At 46.5% G+C, this 20635-nt stretch overlaps 1 protein-coding gene across 7 annotated transcripts in view; it reads left to right on the top strand.

Annotated features, from left to right (window-relative positions):
- ARHGAP17 (Rho GTPase activating protein 17) overlaps positions 1-20635 on the top strand; it is a 41406-nt gene that overhangs the window by 19786 nt on the left and 985 nt on the right. The window contains exons 3-21 of one of the 7 annotated variants that reach the window (XM_083872216.1): positions 1888-1992; positions 2970-3046; positions 4147-4258; positions 4455-4531; positions 5219-5330; positions 5982-6050; positions 6207-6288; positions 8430-8557; positions 8943-9054; positions 9595-9676; positions 10070-10150; positions 10793-10906; positions 11258-11349; positions 11472-11628; positions 12884-13105; positions 14783-14946; positions 15594-16184; positions 17272-17295; positions 19155-19199. In XM_083872216.1, coding sequence (XP_083728342.1) covers positions 1888-1992; positions 2970-3046; positions 4147-4258; positions 4455-4531; positions 5219-5330; positions 5982-6050; positions 6207-6288; positions 8430-8557; positions 8943-9054; positions 9595-9676; positions 10070-10150; positions 10793-10906; positions 11258-11349; positions 11472-11628; positions 12884-13105; positions 14783-14946; positions 15594-16184; positions 17272-17294 — 2400 coding nt within the window. In that variant the 3' untranslated portion in view covers position 17295; positions 19155-19199. Of the gene's footprint in view, positions 1-1887; positions 1993-2969; positions 3047-4146; positions 4259-4454; positions 4532-5218; positions 5331-5981; positions 6051-6206; positions 6289-8429; positions 8558-8942; positions 9055-9594; positions 9677-10069; positions 10151-10792; positions 10907-11257; positions 11350-11471; positions 11629-12883; positions 13106-14782; positions 14947-15593; positions 16185-17271; positions 17296-19154; positions 19200-20571; positions 20608-20635 lie in introns of those variants that run through there. The other 6 variants (XM_083872217.1, XM_083872215.1, XM_083872218.1 and 3 more) reach the window with 6 other exon arrangements.

The raw sequence follows: 20635 nt of genomic DNA, 5'->3' as shown, positions 1-20635 counted from the left end.
TCAAGCAGTTGTGTGATGTTCTGTGCTCTGGGGATGCCCTGTGGGGACAGACAGCCTGGCCTGTGAGTCACATTGTCACTTCAGAGGTGGCTTGAAGGAGATGAATGTCCTTTGTGGTTTTCTTGACATCTTTGCACTAGAAAGCAGATCAGAGAGGAGAGGGTATGACTCTGAAGTTTTGGGGTCATGTTCCTCCTATCAGTCATCTGCCTTGGGTCTGCAGTTCAGGGTGCCTGGAAAGAGGCTGCTGGGAATGTGGGTGCCTTTCCAGGGAACTTGAGCCACCCTCCAGGGCTGCCCAGGGCTTTGGGATGTGCCAGGCTCTCACCGGTGGCTCAGGTCCAGGATCTCACCCTGTTCCAGGTGGGGGAAAACCCTGTGCTCAGTCTTAGAAGTTTTAATTGCCTGACCTTGCAAAAATGAATTATTTGGTAACAGGAGGATGATTTACAATGTGCTGGTGGTGTTTCCTCCCTGTGAGGGTGCCCAGAGAAGCTGTGGCTGCCCCTGGATCCCTGGCAGTGCCCAAGGCCAGGCTGGACAGGGCTTGGGGCAGCCTGGGACAGTGGGAGGTGTCCATGCTCATGGCAGGGCTGGCACTGGGTGGGCTTTGGGGTCCCCTCTAACCCAAACCATTCTAGAATTTCATTTTGAAGATAACACAAGAGAAGTGAATTATCTTAGCTGCAACAATAGACCACAAACAATACCTGCTTGTTCTTTGATCTCCACATGGACTTTTCCCACCTGGACTTAATTTTGAATTCGTTGCTCAGTGCTCTGTAGATAAAAGGCAGAACCTTGTGCTCTCAGAGCAATCTCTAGGCAATTTCTCTGCAGCTTATTCTACCCTAACAGATTTTTACTGAGCTTTTTGAACACTTCAACTTGGGTTCATATTGCCCTCCTGAAAATATAATAAAGGTGATTTTAGAGCTGTATGAAAAGCTGGAGTCTGTTCAGATTTCTACAGATATTTTTTCCCCTTGCTTTTTAAATAGAATCCATTCCAAAGGGCCTCCTGTTATTCTTGGTGAGTCATCAAAATGCAGATAAACAGCATTCTTTGGGTGCTGTGCATGGAGAGCTCAGTGCCATGAGCAGTTCTGTCCCACTGCTCATCACTTTGTTTGTTTTTGGTGTTCTTTGAAATAAAATAGTCCAAATTCCTTGCTTAGAATCCCTTAAAAGAACAGTTTATCGTGTATATGTTTGTCCTGTTCACAGGCTGTGTATTAAGCCATGTTTGAATTAGATGCTGATAAACAGAACTCTTGTTTGGGCTTGGACTATTTTTTAATTCCATATCCCATTTGAATCCCACTAGTCTCTTCCTGAAAATACTGTTTTGCCCAGCATGTGGGAGCTTTGTCCTTGTGTTTAACAGCCAGGGAAGGACATGCAGGAGGAGCTTGGAGTACAGGTTTGTACAGTGGGAAGGAACTGTCAGATGTGTCTTCAGCACCTGCTTTACAAGGTCACAGTGAAAATGACAAGTTTTCCCACAGTTTTCTCCCTAAATGGGTGTCTTAGATACCTGAATGTGCCATTCATCTCAGATGGAAAGTGTCACCCTGATTCCCTTTTGCTGAGATGCCAAACAGGGCAATGTTTTTTCCCCTCTCCCACTTTCCAGTGCCATGAGCTCTGACTGAATTTCTGTGCCACTGAAGAAAAAAAACCAATTTCAACCTCCCCCCAAGCATTTTTGCTGTCAGGCACTTCTGCTAAGCAGCTGCACTTCTTTGTAAGCTGGAGAATTTGAGAAATCTGCAACCCGGAGCGACGTGTACTGCAGGGGGGGAAGGTTTTCTGCTGAGGCCAGGGAAATAACTTCTGGTTTTTGTGTTGTTTTCTCTTCCTCCCCTGTCCCCTGGGGCTGAACAGATCGAGAGGAGGCTGGACACGGTGAGGTCCGTGTGCCACCTGGCCCAGAAGAGACTGATAGCCTGTCTGCAGGGCCAGCATGGCACTGACCCTGACAAGAGACATGTAAGTACAGCCCTGCCTGCCACCCTGCTGCCCCTGCCAGGCCAGCTCAGCTCTCCCTGCAGCCCAGGGCAGCCAGGATCTGCCTGAGCAGCTCACTCTGGCACTGGTGAGACCCCAGAGAAACCCCAGTGAGACCCTAGAGAAACCCCAGTGAAATTCCAGTGCAGCCCCAGTGAAACCCCAGTGAAGCCTCAGTGAAACACCACTGAAACCTCATCAGCACCACAGCAGCCTGGGAACACCTGAGCAGTGCCAGGACACTTCTTATCCCTCCAATCTGCTGGGTGCTTGCAGCTCTGTGCTGGCACTGGTGAAGCCCCAGTGAAACCCCATCTCACCACAGCACAGCCTGGGAACACCTGAGCAGTGCCAGGACACCTCTTGTCCCTGCAGTCTACTGGGTGTTTGGGGCTCTCCTGACACCCAGCTTAGGGGAAAATAATCTGCAGCTCTGACCCAGCTCCTCACATCTGGAGCTGCCCTTGGACAGTGACACCTCCAGCTGGCTGGAAATGGTTTTCTGTACACATTTGGTTTCTGCCCCTCCTCAGCAAAGCTGTGGGTAGATTTTCTTAAAGCATCAGAACCAGCAATAATTCACATTGACACTTTCTCCTTTTATGGAGTAACAGAGACCTGAGAGCAGGGGCACACAGGACCTCTGGGACAGAGACATGACAATCCAGTGGTTTAAATCTCAGCTTAAGGCTGCTTCTCTCTTCTTGGCAGTAGAGATATACTTTGGGCCTGTCATTCCAGCTAAAACTGAGAAGAAAGTGCTTTTTAGAGTGTCTGAGAACAGCAGTCTTGGGGCTTGAAACTTTTTGTGACTTGGCATTTTCTTGGAGTCCAAGAACGAGCTGTGTTTGTGTAATAGAAACCATATGGAAGAGGAGCAAAACCTGAGAGGGGATATGCTGGGGAGGCTGGAAAGAGTGAGCAGCACTAAGCTAAGCTCTGTTCCTTCTGTTCCATAGAAAAAACTTCCTCTAACAGCTCTGGCTCAAAATATGCAAGAAGGATCCATCCAGCTGAGTGATGAAACTCTGCTGGGGTAAGTGTTTGTCTTTTTTTCCTGACTTGCTGTCTGACATCTTATTGCCTGCAGGGTCTAATTAGAGCCTCTGGATGCACAAAGGCTGGTTTCAATCCAATAAAACTTGATATTTCTAGATTTCTTTCTCTAATTCAAAGGGAGAAACAGTGAGCAAGCAATTTTTCTGGAATGATTTGGAGACAAGTTTTAGGCTGAATTGCATTCCAGAGGATTCTGATTCTCTGCTGTCATAAAAGCTTTTAAAATGCTTTTTTTTTTTTTTTTCTTGTGGGTTAGTAGAATTATTATCTCCATTTGAAGTTTAAAATTTGTGTATTGTACAATTAAACTGTATTTTTATTTTAAACTGCATTCTGCAGGTTTGAATTGATGACTTAAAATAATGTCAATTTGCATTAGTGGCTCCTAGTTCAAAGTAGCCCCAATTTATCTGTCCTGGCAAAGTTTTTATTTGCAATTTACAGGAAAGTGGCTGAAACAAATGAACCTCCATGTGCTGAATTCCTGGAGCCAAGTGGGTTTTTTCATTGCTGAAAATTCTTATAGAGACAGTGTAGAATGACCTTAGAAACCTTTGAAACGTATTTCTGAGCCACTGCAGGAGATTTAAACCTGGATAAAAATCTTACAGAGTAGGGGTTTTCCTTATAACAAGCATAAAATGAAGGTTAAGTCATAAGGAGCCTGAGACTGCTGGGCATGAGATTGCTGGGAATTAGGGTGTTAAGACCTTCACATTAAAGGGGCTTAGGAGAAAATGAAATACTGCATTGAGCAATTTTTCCTGCATCTGGTGAGATGGAAGGATGGGCTTGGAAATAAATACTGACTCCTGTGCCCTCAGGACTGGTATAATCACCTGGATGTCTAAAAACCTCCAGAGTGTTGTCAGGGCTCAGGAATTTAGAAGACAAAGGTTTAGTAACACCAGCTGCCTAGCCCAGATTTCTCCAAGAGAGAACAGAGCAGTTGGGTTCAGGCCATGAAGGGATGCTTTGTTTTATACAGCACAAAGCTTTCCAAAGCTCTGCTCTGCCTTGAATCCTTCCTCTTCAGTCAGTGGTGACTCCCATGACAATTTCCTGTGATTCTTACAGGAAAATGCTGGATACCTGTGGGGATGCAGAGAATAAACTGGCAATGGAGCTCTCCCAGCATGAAGTACAGATTGAGAGAGAAGTTATAGACCCACTCTGCCTGCTGACAGAGGTGAGCCAGCTCAGCCTGGGAGGAGATAACATCTAGATTCATGCATAAAGTGGTTTATCTCAGTGCTGGTATGAAAAAAAAAACTGCTTTAAGGAGCCTTGTGTTAATGGTGGAAAGTGGGTATGAAACGTACAACATGCCATTTGTTACAATGCACAATTTAAAACTCAGTGTAAGCCTCTAATTCTCATTTCAGACAGAGATCCCAAACATTCAGAAGCAGAGGAAACAGCTTGCAAAGCTGGTGCTGGACTGGGATTCTGCAAGGGGAAGGTAGGAGAGCATTTCAGTTACTGAGTGCTTTTCTGTCCATGTGAACTCCTTGTTGGCATCTCATGGCACCTGCTCTGATCCACTGCTTGCTACTAAAATGCTGCTGTGAGCAGGCAATAGGTGAAAAAAGACAAGCTTACATTTAAGTTACACCAGAAAAGGACCCATGACTGCTAGATCCAAACAGAATCAAGATCTTGGAGTTCTTACATCCTGTATATAATTGGAAGAATGTTGGAAACCCATCCAGTTTCCAGTTCATACAAGTGTTTAACTTAAATAAGGAATCACTGAAGTTTTCAGCTAAAGAGGGAACAGGAATCTCTGTGTGTGACCACACCAAATCCTTTTACAGCCCTGTATGGAACCATCTCCTTGACAGGGTCCTGGGTCATTCATCTCACCCCGAGTGCCTTTACATGGTTTTACACTGCCCTGAGAACTGATGGAGCCATTTTCAGCATATCCTACACCCATGTTACAGACTGGGGCAGATTCCTAGTGGTTTTTATAGTTGGATTATGTCAGCATGTCATGAATGGTGTGCTTTGAACCTTTTAGTTCTGTTGGAAAACCTCTGGAACTGTGGGGTTTGTTTCCTGTTGGAAGAAACCAATTCCAAGGGAGCCACAAATGCAGATTCATGTTGAATATTGATTCTCACCAAATGAAACTTCTCTTCCCCAGATACAACCAAGCCCACAAGACTTCAGGAACAAATTTCCAAGTGCATCCTTCAAAAATAGAATCTCTTAAGGAAGAGATGGATGAAGCTGGAAATAAAGTAGAGCAGTGCAAGGTAAGGGCAGGATGAGTGTCCCTTCCACACCTCCCGTGGAATTGCCCAACTGTGCAGCTGCTGATCATGTGGCAGTGACACTGTCCTGGAGGCATTTTCATGCCAGCTGATCTCTGGATTGCTTTAGTTCAATGAGGAACTCCGTCCAGGGTGTTTCTAACTTGGGAATTTGACATGATTTTCAGTTTCAGTCTGAGCCAGCTGTGTCCAGGCCATGAGTGGAAGTTCAGGGTGTCTGGGTGCTCCCAGCCATGGAGCAGCTGGGCAGTAGGAGGCACCTGGAGGAAACTGAAGCTGGGTCAGCCCAGGACCTGTCACAGCTCTGAGCAGTTCACATTCATTTTCACTTCTCAACAGCAAATGCTCTATTGAGTACTAAGAACTGGAACCATTTTTATTAGTACTTTCCTTTGAGTGCTATAAATAACTGGACTGAATGGCAACATGTTCTTGTCTGAAGGGGGCAACTGCTTTGCTGGATAAACCAGAGTTAAGATTTTTAAACCATTTTCCTTGAAGAACACTTGGAGCAGAGCACAGGTGCATTGCAGCTTCTTAGTTCAAACTTCCTGCAGGCAAAACAAAGACAATAAACATGTCTGTCTGTATGATTGGAGGTGAGTAAATGTTTGGTTTGCATCTCTCCCAAAGGATCAGCTGGCTGCAGACATGTACAGCTTCGTTTCCAAGGAGGGGGAGTATGCCCGCTGCTTCGTCATGGTGAGTGTGGGCACTGGGGCTCTGCTGCAGCACAGCTGGGCACACACACTCAGTCCTCAGAGATGACATTTTGTGTGCTAAACCTTTAGTCTTGTCTTATGTGCTCATCAGAAGCTAATGCTCTTTTTGTTTTTAAAATGTGGCTTCTGTTCTCAGTTATTAGAAGCACAAGCAGATTACCATAGAAAAGCATTAGCAGTCATAGAAAAGGTCCTACCCGAAATTCAAGCCCATCAAGGTAAAGTAACCTGTGCTCTGGCTGATGCTTCTCCTTGCCTGTGCCACCTATGCACAATATCCTCCTCCTCTATCTTGATTCTCTTGCATGCAGACTGATTAAATAAGGCCATTTTGATCTGCTTAACAATTTTACATTCCCAAGCATAATTCCATCTTTGTGTTCTCCGGAGTTCTCCAGCCATGTTTAACACACTAATAAAGTATTAATTAAGGATCTCTCTGACACCCAGGAGGGTAAAGGAAGGATTTTTCTATTTGCTTACCGGTTTTCCTTGTGCCCTTTTGCTGAGTCACACCTGGCTCTTCAGGCCAATGAAAGTGTCATTGTGATTTGGTTCTTGAGTGATTACAGGTGATTATCAGGAAAGCTCCATGGATTTTAAGGAGCTTGATTTTTCTTTTCTCCCCCTCAATTTGTGCAGTCCTCTTTCCCAGCGTGCACTGCATGCTGGGAAATAAAGACCTTGGGTTCTTGTGCTGTTAAAAAAAGTGAATTGTACAGCTTCATTTCTTCCCTAAGAAGAACTGGAAGTGCTGCTAAGCTTCCACTGTCAGGGGACTCTCAGGTGTATCACTGATGATTTGGGATGAAGATGCCCTGTGTGTTTTGGAAACTACTCTCCAAAATACTGGCTGTGCTGTCCCTGAATCTTTGGAGAAATAGGTGAACAGAGGCTGAGGGAAAAGAGAATCTGAGCTGAGGATGGCTCAGGTATCTTCAGCTGATGAAGGCTGTAAAAGATGAACTGATGCAATACACAAACCAGTAGGAGCACTGTGGTGTGGGCTATCTGTACTCAGTGTGGGAGAGGAGGGGATGCAGAGGTGATGCTGGTACAGCAGCAAGGCTCAGCACAGCTGGGCAGAAGGATCTTTGTGGATATGGCTGCTTGAAATTTGTTGGTTTTGCATGGAAAGTTTGCACAGAGCAGCTGAGCACCAAATGCATCAGAGCAGGCTGGCCTCCCTAGAAGGTGGCTGGGAGCCATGCTGGCCAAATGGCTGAATGCAGGGAATTTCTCACCTTGTGTTTCTAGCTGCAGTGTAAATTAGAATCCCACAAAGGTTTGGGTTGGAAGGGACCCTAAAGCTCATCCCTGCCATGGCAGGGACACCTTCCATGATCTCAGGGTGCTCCAAGCCCTGTCCAGCCTGGCCTGGGACACTGCCAGGGATGGGAGCTGGGACTTTGAACAAGCACTGAGGTTTCTTTTCCTGATGTTTGTTGTAACTTACAAAGGTTAGGAAATGCCATGTGCATCTCATGGCATATTAATGAGAGGGACTAAAACCTGACAGGGGAGGTGATTGATGTGGTTTTGTAAAGAAAAGGGGTGAATTAAATCCTTTGCAGAAACACTTTGCCTTCAGAGCACTCTTTGAAGTCCTCTGAAGTTTTTGTCTTTCTTGGCCTCTTTTCCACATAAAAAAAATAACACATCTGTACTAACAATAACCTTTTACATCTGCATTTTTTTTTTCAGTAAAATAGCAGAAATGGGTCAGAATGTAAATTGTAGGAAAGAGGAAATTCACATTCAATTTGGAGAAATTTGTGCTAATTGGAGTTAAACAAGAGTTGAATTAAATTGAGAATTTGAATATTACAGTGCTGGGCTGTTACCATGGTAGTTCTGATGTGATGCACTGGGGCTGTTAACATCCACTGTAATTTTCTGGTTTAAGGAATCAAATTCAAGGAATAATTTTTTTTATTAACAGCTCAGTTTTTATTCACCTTAAATACAGTTAAAACAAAAAGTCAGCCCAGGTCATGCAGTCTGGACAAAATTTTCCTCACAGATTCTTGCAGACTGGAGCCAAATCAGTGTTACTGGAACATGCAGCGTTGTGCTGGCTCTTGTTGAGGTTTGTTATTTATAATTCCAGTTATGCACAGAATTTGTATGTGATATTCCATCTAGAAAGATGCAGAAGTATTTTTTTTCTTGACCACCAGCAGCCTCATTTTCTCTTTGCTCATGATCCAAGGGACTTTACCAATCAAGGGCTGTAAAACTCCTGCTGTAGTCTGAACATTTCTGTGCTGTACTAGAGGCTTTCTTCTCTTCTTGCCTGGGCTATAATTCAGGGGTTTGGTAGATATCCTGCTCAGTGCTTTGGTGCTCTCCAACTTAGACAAATGGACTGAAAAGCCAGCTTTTGGAACTCCCCTGGAAGAGCATCTCAAGCGCAGCGGGCGGGAAATCGCCGTTCCTATCGAAGCCTGTGTCATGATGCTCCTGGAAACGGGGATGAGAGAGGAGGTGGGTAATTCCAGACCACAGGAATGGGGGGGAAATGGCCCAGTGGAGCTCATGAACGGGTGTCTGTTTGTTAGCATGTTGCCTAACTAATTTTGTCAGTAAGTAGTTGGGAAATGTTTTGCCACAGAATAAGCTCAGCAGTGTGTGAAGTATCTTGGAGGTGGATGCACATACAATGAAAATTAGGGGTGGGCCAAGGGTGGGAAAGAGCTGAACTGTGGTCAGGGGGCAGTGACAGGACACATGAAGGGCCAGCTGGGTCATGACTGTCAGGGGAAGGCACCAAAGCTGGAATGTTCTGAAGAGGCTGTTGAAAAACTGATTCTGTTCAATGCTTGTGCCAGTATGTGGTTACCAATCAGCACATTTTATTTCTGTGATGCAGGGCTTGTTCAGAATTGCTGCTGGAGCCTCCAAGTTAAAAAAGCTGAAAGCTGCCCTGGACTGTTCCACTTCCCAGCTTGATGAGTTTTACTCAGATCCCCATGCTGTTGCAGGTATTGGGAGTGTTGTGAATCTAAACCAGGTGTAAATTGATACAGCACAACTTTGTGCTGTTCAGGTGTTCATCTCCACAGTTAAACTGGGAGAAGTGACAATCAGCTGAAAGTTCACTGCACAGTTTGACACAGATAAGTGTAGGGTGCCTATGCTGATCACACCTGATGTATTTGTGACAATGGTGTGTAAAATTCAGGTGGTCATGATGACCCAACTGTCACAACTCTTATGACAAGAGTGTTGACATGGTCAAGGCAGATGTGAGCTCTGTGTAAACTTCAATACATCTTTATATTCCTTTGTCCTGAAGAGATGATTCAGAGTTTTAGAGCATGTTTCTGTCAGATTGCACTAATTACCGACAGACCCTTTGTGCTAAGATCTGAGCAGTTCCACTGGGCAAGTGTCAGATCTTGCCACTTTTCCTGGCACTTGGAATTTATTGCCCAGAAAAAATGGGAAATGTGAGGGCAGGATTTTCCCTGAGGTCTTAAAGCAGTGGCTGAGGAGCCAGCCTGTCCCTGTCTTCATTGCAGGTGCCTTGAAATCCTATTTGCGGGAGCTGCCAGAGCCTCTCATGACCTACAGCCTGTATGAGGAGTGGACACAAGCTGCAAAGTAAGCATGCTAGAAATAGCTGTAAAGAAAGTCATGCTGCATATTTCTCTTCAGTTGGATTCTTCATAGATGAATTCAAAAGAAACAACCAAGCTCACACAGTTATTGTTTCACTAGCGGGTATTTTGTGCAACAAATTATTTTAAGTAATAAATAGCTTAATACAGATTGCACAAAATGTGGTGAAAAATCAACTTTAACTGTTAGGGCTGTTTCAGGCTGCTGGCTGCACAGTATTGATGCTCAAGCAGTTTTGTTGCCAGTAGAGATAATTCAGGGATCTGACAAGCAGGTTACTGAGTACAAAACATTTATTTGGCAGAAATTGAAGTTTATACAATTAATTTCTGCCCTCAAAGTAAGATGTCATGGCGGGTTTTTTTGTCCTTTCAGTATTCAGGACCAGGATAAGAAGCTCCAAGAGTTATGGAGGATTTGTAACAGATTACCTGAGCATTACCGTGTTAACTTCAGGTAGGTGTGAATACCTCTTAGCTCAGCTGCTGTGCACCTCAAAGCCAATTAAACTAAACTCTAATCCAGGTGTGCTTTTCTTGGTCAAATTCAGTGAGATTTTTAAAAATACCTCTTATTTCATGCAGCAGGGACCATGCATAGGTGGTGTCCACAGATTAATTCTCTATTGACTGTCAGGAAACAGTGGTGCACAGAGCCTTTCTACTTATGGCTCACACTCTGCTCTTTGCTGTAGTTTCCAGCCTTAGAAATCACCTGGATCTATCTTAAATGTTTAATTTTTCCTTTTGGTTTTGCGTTTTGGAAATGAACTGGAACAAAACCAGCTCTGGTGATTCCTAGAACATGGAATTTCCATTACAGGACCTGAAACTAGCTGAAACTAAGCCTTTTTCTCTGGAAGTAGAACATTTCTGTGGTTCTATTTTGCTAAGATGGGAGCTGCTTTCTTTGCTACCCAGTTCAACTTTTATGATTCAAGGAGCAGAAGCGTTGGGCAGCTGCCAAGCAAGAAGGCTGCTCATCTCATTTCCATGTTGTTGGGAGCTCTCTTTACAAGTTCTTGAATTTTTATTTATTTGCTTTCAACAAGAAATGCTCATGGTTCCTGCTGTTTAATTATTTCTTTCCTTTTTGAAGGTATTTAATCAAATTTTTAGCCAAGCTTGCCCAGAACAGTGATGTTAACAAAATGACACCGAGCAACATCGCCATAGTCTTGGGCCCCAACTTGTTGTGGGCAAAGAATGAAGGGTGAGTTCTTTTTAAAAAGCTACAAGGCAGAACTGGGTGAAGCTGTAGAATTGGAAGGTTTAAATCCTTTGGTCTATTCACAGCAACAGACTGTTTGCCTAAAAAATATTGCTAGTGTTCTTTCAGCCCATGCCTCTGGGTCCTTTGAGGCAGGAAGGTTTTTAGGGGTGTTTCCAAAAGCTGTGAATGTTACTGAATAGTCTGGAGTCCAGCACAGTTGCTATTTCTCTGGTGCTGAGGAGTTAATCCGTCATGCTTAGCATGAGTTGTTACTTAAGTAGTCTGAATTGATTTTAATTTTCTTACTTTGATGGAACTGTGAATGAAGTGTTCTTCAAATCTGTCCTGCAGATCCCTTGCTGAAATGGCAGCAGCCACTTCCGTGCATGTGGTAGCAGTTATTGAGCCCATCATTCAGCATGCAGACTGGTTCTTCCCTGGAGGTGAGTTCCTGTCACAGCTCAGCAATTTCACTTTACCCTGCAGGTCACTCTCAGTGGCTGTGCAGTAAGGCACCCCTTGGGATGTGTGTGTCTTAGGAGACATTCTGTCTGTCCTCTTCCAGATGAAGATTTCAATGTTTCTGGGGCATTTGTGGCAGTTCCTGCTGTTAATTCCAATCACTTGTCACACACTGGGAATGACTATGAATGTGGGACCCTGGAGAGGAAGAGGCCTCTGAGCATGACTGTGATGGAAGGGGATTTGCTGAAGAAGGAAAGGTAGGGGTAATTCTCAGCTTAGGGGTCCATTATAACCCTCTTCCAATGAGGCTTCAAGCAGACACCTTCACTGGTGTCAGGAGAGGAATTTCATGGAAATGCTGTAGATAACAATAGTGATTTATTTCCTGTTGTTGCAGCCTGAGGATGGCTCAAAGGTAATGTACTGTTACTTCCTTCCAGTTACACTCCTGCATGATAAATCCCAAGCAGATACTGCTGCTCCCAGTTTCCATCCTGGTACAGATTGGGGGTGGTCTAGGATTCACTGGAACAGAAGTGTCTGCAGTAGCATCTCTCAGTCTCTAACTTCTGGTATTCCATGGCTTCTCTTTCAAAGCCCATAAGCTGAGGTGGTGTTACCTGGTGTCTTCATGATAAGACTTCTGAGTTGATGATGGTACAGTATTGCCACAGCAAGCAGTAGAATGCTAAAAACTCCCAGTAAAATGTGCTGTTTCCCATATAACATGTAGTGTAACGTTCATTCTTATCACTCATCATGAGTATTCAAGTGATGTGCTTGTTTTTAGCTGTTGATGCAAATATTAAATTGTTACCTGTTAGCTATGACCAGCCACATGCAAATTTGTCAGCACTCACAGAGGAAGAAGAAAATCAGTTCAAGATTCAGTGTTTAACACAACAAGAATAAAATAATTTCTAGAATGAATGTGCTGTATGCATTCTAAAATCTGTTTAGAGTTGGGGTCTGTTTCTCCATTGTTCTCCTTGAAACACAAATAGAATGATTTGGGTTGGAAAGGACTGTAAAGATCTCTCATTCCAGCCCCCAAAATCACAGCCTGTATCCAGTAGCTTTTTTTGAATCTCTGCTGCAACTTAGTGTGTGATAGAAACAAAATTCATGTGGCAAAATCCCTTTAGTCAGGAGCTACTGTGGTATGTAAGGAAACGTCTGTATTTACATGTGAGATTCTGAGTGCTCTGACCTCATCGTCATCAGTGTTTGTCTCCAAATGTAATTGAGTAGTTTGTTCCCTGACGTTTAGCTTATCCTTGTGTGGGGATAAGCCAAATCTCGTTGCATGTCTTAACACTGCTGGTGTTCTGCAGCCAGTGGAATCTTTAACATCGTGGTGTTGTGCAGCCAGCCGAGCTTTCCTCGTCGCTGCTTTGCATGTCGTGGTTTGTCTGGGCTGGGGTGGGACACCCAGAGTCCTGCTGCTCCTGCTGCTGCTGCAGCACCCTGGGGGTGGCTGCCTGCTGTGTTCACTCTCTCTTCTCTCTGTAGCTTTGGTGTGAAGGTGCTGGAGTTCCCCGCGACCCCGCGGCGATGTGGCACTGTAAACAGAAAGCTCACATCGCCCGCCTTCCAGCCGCCGCTGCCGCCCTGCGAGCCGGCAGCCGAGCAGCCCTGCCCGCCCGCCGGGGCTGAGCCCGGCCCCGGGGCTGCCCCTGCTCCCCCTGCTGCCCCAGCAGAGCAGCCCCACGCTCCAGGCACTGAGGAGGCCAGGTAAGAGGCACGGCTTGAGCTGGGGGCGGCTTGGCAGCGGCTCCGGTAGTGGACTGGTGTCACCTGGGGCGGGCAGCCCTACCCCAGGGATGTGCCCTGGCAGCTGTGGGCAGCAGAGCCGTGCAGGAGCTCTCCTGCCATGGGTATGGCTCCAGAGTTGGCCTTCTGAAATAACACACACGGTTCTGGGTGTTCCAGAATTGATTTTATAAAATAACACGGTTCTTACAATATCCATGGTTTTGGATGTTCCAGAATTGGTCTTATAACATCCATGGTTCTGGGTGTTCCAGAATCGGCCTTCTGAAATAACACACACAGTTCTGGGTGTTCCACAATTGGTCTTTTAAAATAACACACACGGTTCTGGATGTTCCAGATCTGGGCTTCTGAAAGAACACAGTTCTAGTGTTCCAGAATTGGTCTTACAACGTCCATGGTTCTGGGTGTTCTATCTTCTCATTTAACATATATAGTTCAGTCAGTTCTGGAGTTTGTCTTCTAAGGTAGTGGAATTCTTGGGGGGAAAAAAAATGATGATGAAAAATACAAACATAGACTCTCTTTCTGCTGCCCACACTGAACTTCTTAGGTTATGTTCTAGAGATGTGCACACAGGTGATACCAGTTTGCTGCTGAAGGAGCAAAACTTACAGTGGCAATACCAGAAACCTGTTGGTCTTGTTTGTTGTTTCTTGTACACGTTATCTGGATATGTCTTGTTTTGTTTATTTGTCTGTAGCAAGTGTTAGTGATGAGCAGACTTGCATACTAGAAAACTGGCAGTCAGTTTAGCATATTTCAGGATTAGTTTCTTTAGGGCAAGTAGGTTCACAGGCTCTTTGCTATTTAATTTCTCTTGAAGCTCTGCAGTTGTGTCCCTGGACTCCAAGGCTGATTGCAGCAGCCTGACTTCTTCCTGTGAGGTGGAAGCAGCACTTTGCTGTCAGCTCTGCAGGTCTGAGAGCTGTGACAAACCACGTGTGAAGCCTTCAGTGCCTCCAAATGTCAGTCTCAGCATCTCAGGGTGAAACCCCACCACGGGGTTTGATGCAGCACTGATCTTGTGCACAAAGCTGGTTCTCAGGTGGCATATTTACAAAACCAGCTCGTTTGGAAATCCCCTGCAGACCAGTATTTCCTCTACAGATGGCTTTTGTGGCAGAGGCAGCTGAAACAAAACCTTGTCTGAAAGTTGCACTTAAAATCTGCACAGCCTCTGTGCAGGTACTCAGTTTATGAACAGCATCTGGAGAAGTGGGGATTGCAAAGTGCCAATAGAAGTGGGTAAAGTCAGTCCTTTAGAGGGCTGGATTGCTGCAGGTGACTCTAAATGTAGAGAAGTGAGAGAAGGCTGCAAGTGCACAGCCACAGGAGGGGACCCTGCCCAGAACCACCTCAGCTGGCTCATCCTCCATCACCACCCATCAATCCAGCACTGCCACAGCATTCAGCACTGAACCATGTCCTCAAGTGCCACATCCACATGTTTTTTGTACACTTCAAGGACTGTGACTCCACCACTTTACTGAGCACCCATGCCAGGGCTTGACAATGCTTTCCATGAAAATTGTTTCCTAATATTCGATCCACAGCACAGTTTGTATTGGAACAACTGCAGCTGAGCCAGGCAAGGCACGTCCCAACCATCTCTGATGTGGGTTTTTTCATTTGCAGTAGCTCCAAATCCAAGGACAGCACGTCTGCAGGCACTCCTCCACCGGTGAAGAACGGCAGCCAAGCAGGCCCTGCCCCGGGCCAGGCAGCCCCCGGCACCTCCCAGCTCTCTGTCACCCAGCCCCAGAACGCTGCTGGTCCCAGTCCCCACGCCCTGAGGAGAGGTGTGTGTTCATTTGCTTTTCAAGCCACTGTGTTCCAAGCCTTGATGTATGGCAAAAATGCTGCTAAAATAACTTTATCAGCATCCCTGCCCTTATACAGACAGCAGTTTAATCTGTTGGCTTGTCCCCAAGGCCTGGCTGTAAAGCAGCTGGGACTTTTGGACTCTCTGAATGGTGATAGTGTCACCACTGTTGTTTAACAAACTATCTCAAAAGCTATTGATCAGTAAATGCTTGTACTTGATAATGCACCATTTTATTTTGATAACATACCCGAGGATATTTTGTGCTGCTGATTCTTTTCTTTGGGAGCTTGGTTTGGAATCGTAGAATTCCAAAATGGTTTGGGTTGGAAGGGGCCTGAAAACTCATGTTGTTCTGTCCTCTGCCATGGCCAGGGACACCTTCTATGATCTCAGGCTGCTCCAGGCCCTGTCCAGCCTGGCCTGGGACACTGCCAGGGATCCAGGGGCAGCCACAGCTGCTCTGGGCACCCTGTGCCAGGGCCTGCCCACCCTCACAGGGAGGAATTCCTCCCCATACCCCATGTGACCTCACTCCCTGTCAGTGGGAAACCATTCCCCATGTCCTGTCCCTGTCAGACCCCCCAGTCCCTGACGCTGGCATCTCCCCTCTTCTCTCCACAGCTGTGAAGAAGCCGGCACCAGCCCCCCCCAAACCAGCCAACCCCCCCCCGGGGCAGCCAGGCAGCCAAAGCTCCTCCCCAGCTGCTCAGCCACCTTCTGTCTCTCCAAAACCACCGGCCAGAAGCTCTTCTCCTCCCGCTCAACACGCAAACCAAGGAGCGACCCAGACCACCTCCTCCTCCTCTTCCCAGGTTTCTGCACCTCGGAGATATTCCAGCAGCCTGTCCCCAATCCAAGCTCCCAGCCACCCTCCCCCGCAGCCCCCGACGCAGGCGACTCCTCCCCTGCAGCCCAAAAGCAGCAGCCAAGCATCTCCCGGGGAGCAGGATCAGCCCTGCTGCTCCCTGCCGCAGACTCCCACTCCTCCCGACACGCCCCCGCTGGGGAAGCGCCCGGGAAGCTCCCCGGCCGTGCCCCTGGAGCCGGGCCAGGCTCCCTCCTTACCTCAGAGCGGCACCCTGCCCCGGCCACGGCCCGTGCCCAAGCCCCGGAACAGACCCAGCGTCCCTCCTCCTCCTCATCCCCCCTCGCAGCTGCCTGCGGATGGGACGGCCGCAAACCCCGCCCAAACGGCCTCCAAAATCGTCACAGGTGAGTGGGACAGCACTTCCCTCCCCCGGGGCTGCCTCCGGGGGGCTGGCAGGGCAGGGAATACTGCCTGGAGCTGGGATTCATACTGCCTGGGGCTGGGGTTCATAGTGGCTGGGGTTAAAATTGTGCCTGGAGCTGGGGGTTAATAGTGCCTGGGGTTAACAGAGTGCCTGGAGCTGAGAGGATGCTGAAGAGCACAAATCACACTTCAAATACTCAATAGCTCATTTCCACTTAAATGCCCACCCAGCTGCTCTGCACACCAGGGTGTCATTCCTGAAGCAGAAGTGTTTGGGGGCAAGTGGAGATGAGCTTCGGTTTGTTGGGGGTTTTTTGTTGTTGTTTTTTTTTCCTGTTTGGAGGAAAACTGGACACTGTGACAGCAGCTCACTGGGGCTGTATCCAGCTCAGCGTCTTGGCAGTCAATTCTGCTTGTACATCTGTTGCCAAAAAGCAAATATTTAGAGGAGGGAGAAGATGTAGCCAAGGATGGTGGATTTCAGCACATACTGAGATAAGAAAAGGGCACAAGTGGTCACTGACACGTGTTCTAGTAGGCAAAACATGCAGAGAATGTTTTACCTTATGAGAATAGAGCCTTCTGATGTGCATTTAAGTTGGACATCAAGAAGCTGAAGAATCACCTGTATTAAACTGTATTTCTTAGGTCAATATTTATAGACCTTCACATTTTAAGTGTAATCTTTAAGACAGTCATGAAGTAAAGAGAAATTTTTGTCTTCTCACTTCTTGCAGAAGCTTCACGAAGCCTGTTACCAATTTGATTGGGACAACGTTACTTTAATAAAGATAGTTAATAAAGTTTATTTTTTAAAAAAATGTAATTGCTGAGGCCATTCAAAACCAGCAGATTTTGGAATGTTTTCCTGCTGAGTCGCTGCTTATTCTGGGAAATTCTGAAGGGAGAGATACTGAGTGTGGGAGACTAATGCTTTTAAATCTACTTATAATTAATAATGGTTGAAACTTTCCCATGACACTGCAGCTTCTCTAGAATTAGACTAATGTGTTGGAATGCAGAGTATCCATTCTGTTGCCTAACAGCTCTACCCCAATGCCTTCACAGGTGGGGATGGTTACTGCGAATAAGGTTTGTACTCACAGAAACTGCAATTGCAGCTGAACTGCTCCTGTTTGTAGCTTGAGTGCTTGGAATTGTGCTCTGTCAGCTCTGTGTCCTCATCCCTCCATGGGACATGTGCTCTGCCAGCTCTGTACCTTGTCCCTCCATAGCATTCTGCCTGCCAGGGGCTTTGAGGCCTCTGCTGCTCCATTGCAATAGGCCTGTGAACATTGAGTCATTCCTTAAGTCCCTGGGAAGAATTAACACTTCACACCAGGCCCCCAGAATTAGTCCCCAGGTCAGGTGTGGTGAGTGACCTGCTTCCAACAGGCTTGTTCTCCTCAGTGCAGGCAAATACCATTTTTCCTACAATTTGGTGGTTTGTGGTTACGTTTTAGTGTAGCTCTCACTTCAGCTTTGCAGCTATTTTTAAGCACTTGGAGTTTTTTGTTTGTTTGGTTGGTTGGTTTTTTTTGCAAAATCCAGGCTGATATGACTAAAGCAGTGGCAGAACAGCCCCAGCAGCACCTGCACCATGGCACGATGGCTTCCAGCCTCCTTGCTCAGCCCCAGCTCCTGCACACCTCCACTCACTTCCCTCTGCTCAGGTGTGAGACTGAGGGAACACCTGCCCAGCAGGCTGGGAAGGCAGGGCTGCCTGCCTGAGTTAGCTCAAGGTTTACCTGCTTGCAGCCAGGACACTGAAATGAGTATTGGGTTGAGAAGTCAGGCTAGAAATCATTTAGGTTTGGGGGTTTTAGTTAATTGGAGAAAGAGGTTGTCCAGAGAAGCTGTGGCTGCCCCTGGATCCCTGGAAGTGTCCAAGGCCAGGCTGGATGGGGATTGGAGGAACGTGGGACAGTGGGAGGTGTCCCTGCCCCTTATGGGATTCCATGGTGAAACCAGCAGTAAATGAGCTGCTTAAGCAACTAAAAAGGAGCTTTGATTTTTAAAATAACCAACTTCTCCTGGTTGTACTTTTGTCAGTATATTTAAAATATGAGGATAATTTATTCCCAAGCTGAAGTCAGAAGTGAGGCTGGGCTCTGAATCTTGACAGCACTTTACAATGAAGTTAACAGCAGCAGCTGTGCTAATGAATCAAACTTCAAGGAAAGACTTAATCTAAATTTCCAAGTGTTTCATAGTTTGACTGTACTTATTTTCATTTTAGGGTTTTCTTGGTTCTGAGGAAATTGCTTCAATGATAGCAGACAGGGAGGGTTTGTTTTACCCCAGTCTAATGGGAGAAATCCTTGTCTTGTAATTAACATCCAGCTGGGGCTGCTTCATTAGAATTGGGCCCAGCAAGCACCTGCCAGAGGGGACTGCAGAGCAGAGCAGATTGGCCCAGGTGTGTGCTGTAAACACAGCATGGAACTGCCATGCAGGAAAGCTGGGAGAGGAGAGCTGCTGAGGGAGGATTCTCTCCAAAACTGGTGAAGGGACCTAGAAGATCCAGCTGAAATCCCCTTGGGGAGGGGTTGAAGTGACACCTCCAGCAGTACACTCCATGCTAAAGCATCCATCTTTTCCAGATCAATGTGTTTTTAAAGGATTAATAATCTGAATTAACACCACCACCTGTCACATTAGAGTGTCTGCTCTAATATTCACACCTGCACATAGGAGCACTCACAGACTCACTAATTCACAATGTGCAGCTGCTGTTTTTAATTTGAACCTTAACGAGTAGAATGAGGGAACAAAATTAAGGTGCCAGCAAACCTCATAATAATCCCTGAACAGGAGTTCTGAACTGTTCTAGGATACTGTTGACTCCTTTGTCCATGTACTGGGCTTTAGTAATACCTCAAATTCTATTTTTGGTGTTCAAGTAAGAAGCCCTAGAATATTCTAATCAAAGGTTTTATTAAATAATCCAGATGTTTGACCAGCATTCAGTAGGAACTGTATTGGCAAGTGCAATGGTAAGGAAAAGGCCCCTGATTGGCCAACACTGTTGCTAATTGCTAATGATGTGTGTGCTAACTACTAACCCCCCCCCCCCAGTGCCCTGCTGTGTGTGTGTCCCTCAGGCATGGCCAGAGAGGGGCTGCTGCTGCTCCCATTAACCCACTAAAGCCTTGGAGAGCAGAATGTGAAGCTCTTGGTGTCTCCTGGCCACTGTCACCTTGTGCTGTCTCCATGTACAGAAAATCCAGAACCAGCTCTGTGTCCATGCAGCTCCTGCTGTACCCAATGTCACTGCACTGTCTTGTGTCACAAACGCTGCCTCCTCTTGTCACTGCATCCCACAGCAGCTGCTCCAGGGGCTTGGGACAGTGAAGTGTCCCTGCCCATGGCAGAGGGTGGGATGGGATTTAAGGTCCCTTCCAGCCCAGCCCATTCTGGGATTCTGTGGTTTAACTCCTGCTCAGTGCTAGGCCAGCCCAGAGTGGGATTGCAGCTGCTCTGTGCAGTGTCCCAGGACACTGATCCCTGCAGGATGGGGCTCTGGGGGCTCAGGAGCAGGGCAGGCTGCACTCAGGGGCTGCTTTCTCCTCTTCCAGGTCATTCAGAAACCTTCAAATTGAGTTTTTCTGCAGTAACTTCTGGGTTAACTTCAGGATTTCATGCTTGAGTTATGAGTCCCAGTCTCTCTAGGATGCCTGTCTGCACCTCCTGTGCTTGAAAACAAGGCATTTATTTGGATTTTTTGTTGATTTAAGTGATCTAAATTACTTCCTATGTGGAGTAGCTGCTGGACTGCAGTAAAGGATGTCATGGCATATTATAAATCAACTTTCCAAAATCCTGATAAGATTTTCAGTTACCCTTTTTTGAGCTGTTAGGGATTTTTCTGGTCTAATAATTCTAGCTGCCAGGGCAGTCAGTCACCAGAGATGCAGCATTTTGTGGTCCTTTTTGGGCACCTTGGCTTGAACAAAACCCTCCTCTCCTCAGAAAAGGCAAAGACCATGACAGGAGAGAGATTTAATCTGCACTTGGTGTAAATAACTCCTGCCTCCTTTTGACACCATCCTTGTTCGTGTTGCTTCTCAAAGTCACAGGTGGTGTTCCCTGGTGGATAATTTAGGTGCCAGATTATTTTGCTGAGTGTTTTGACATGAAAGTCCAGAGTAGCTCTCCAGGGGCATTGAGGAATCTGATCCCAAATCAGAGTCAGTGTCCTCCCTCCTTCAGGAAGCAGTGGGTTTCTGTTACTTTGTCCAGGACTGAAGCAGGGTCTGTAGGAGGAGCAATCCAAGCTGTTCAGTTGGGCTCAGCCCTTTGTGCCCTCAGGGGCCCGCTCTGTTCCAAGAGCCCTCCTTGATCTTTGCTTTCCCTTCTCTGTCTAAGGAAATGCCCAGGAATTCCCGAGCGAATGAGCCGGCCCCGACCCGGCCGCTAAACTTGCTGTTCC

Source organism: Zosterops lateralis, assembly GCF_965231275.1.
Source record: "Zosterops lateralis genome assembly, chromosome: 15".
In the NCBI taxonomy this organism is placed as follows: Eukaryota; Metazoa; Chordata; class Aves; order Passeriformes; family Zosteropidae; genus Zosterops; species Zosterops lateralis.
Note: the sequence above shows the minus strand (reverse complement) of the source record. Positions and strands in the feature narration are given on the sequence as shown.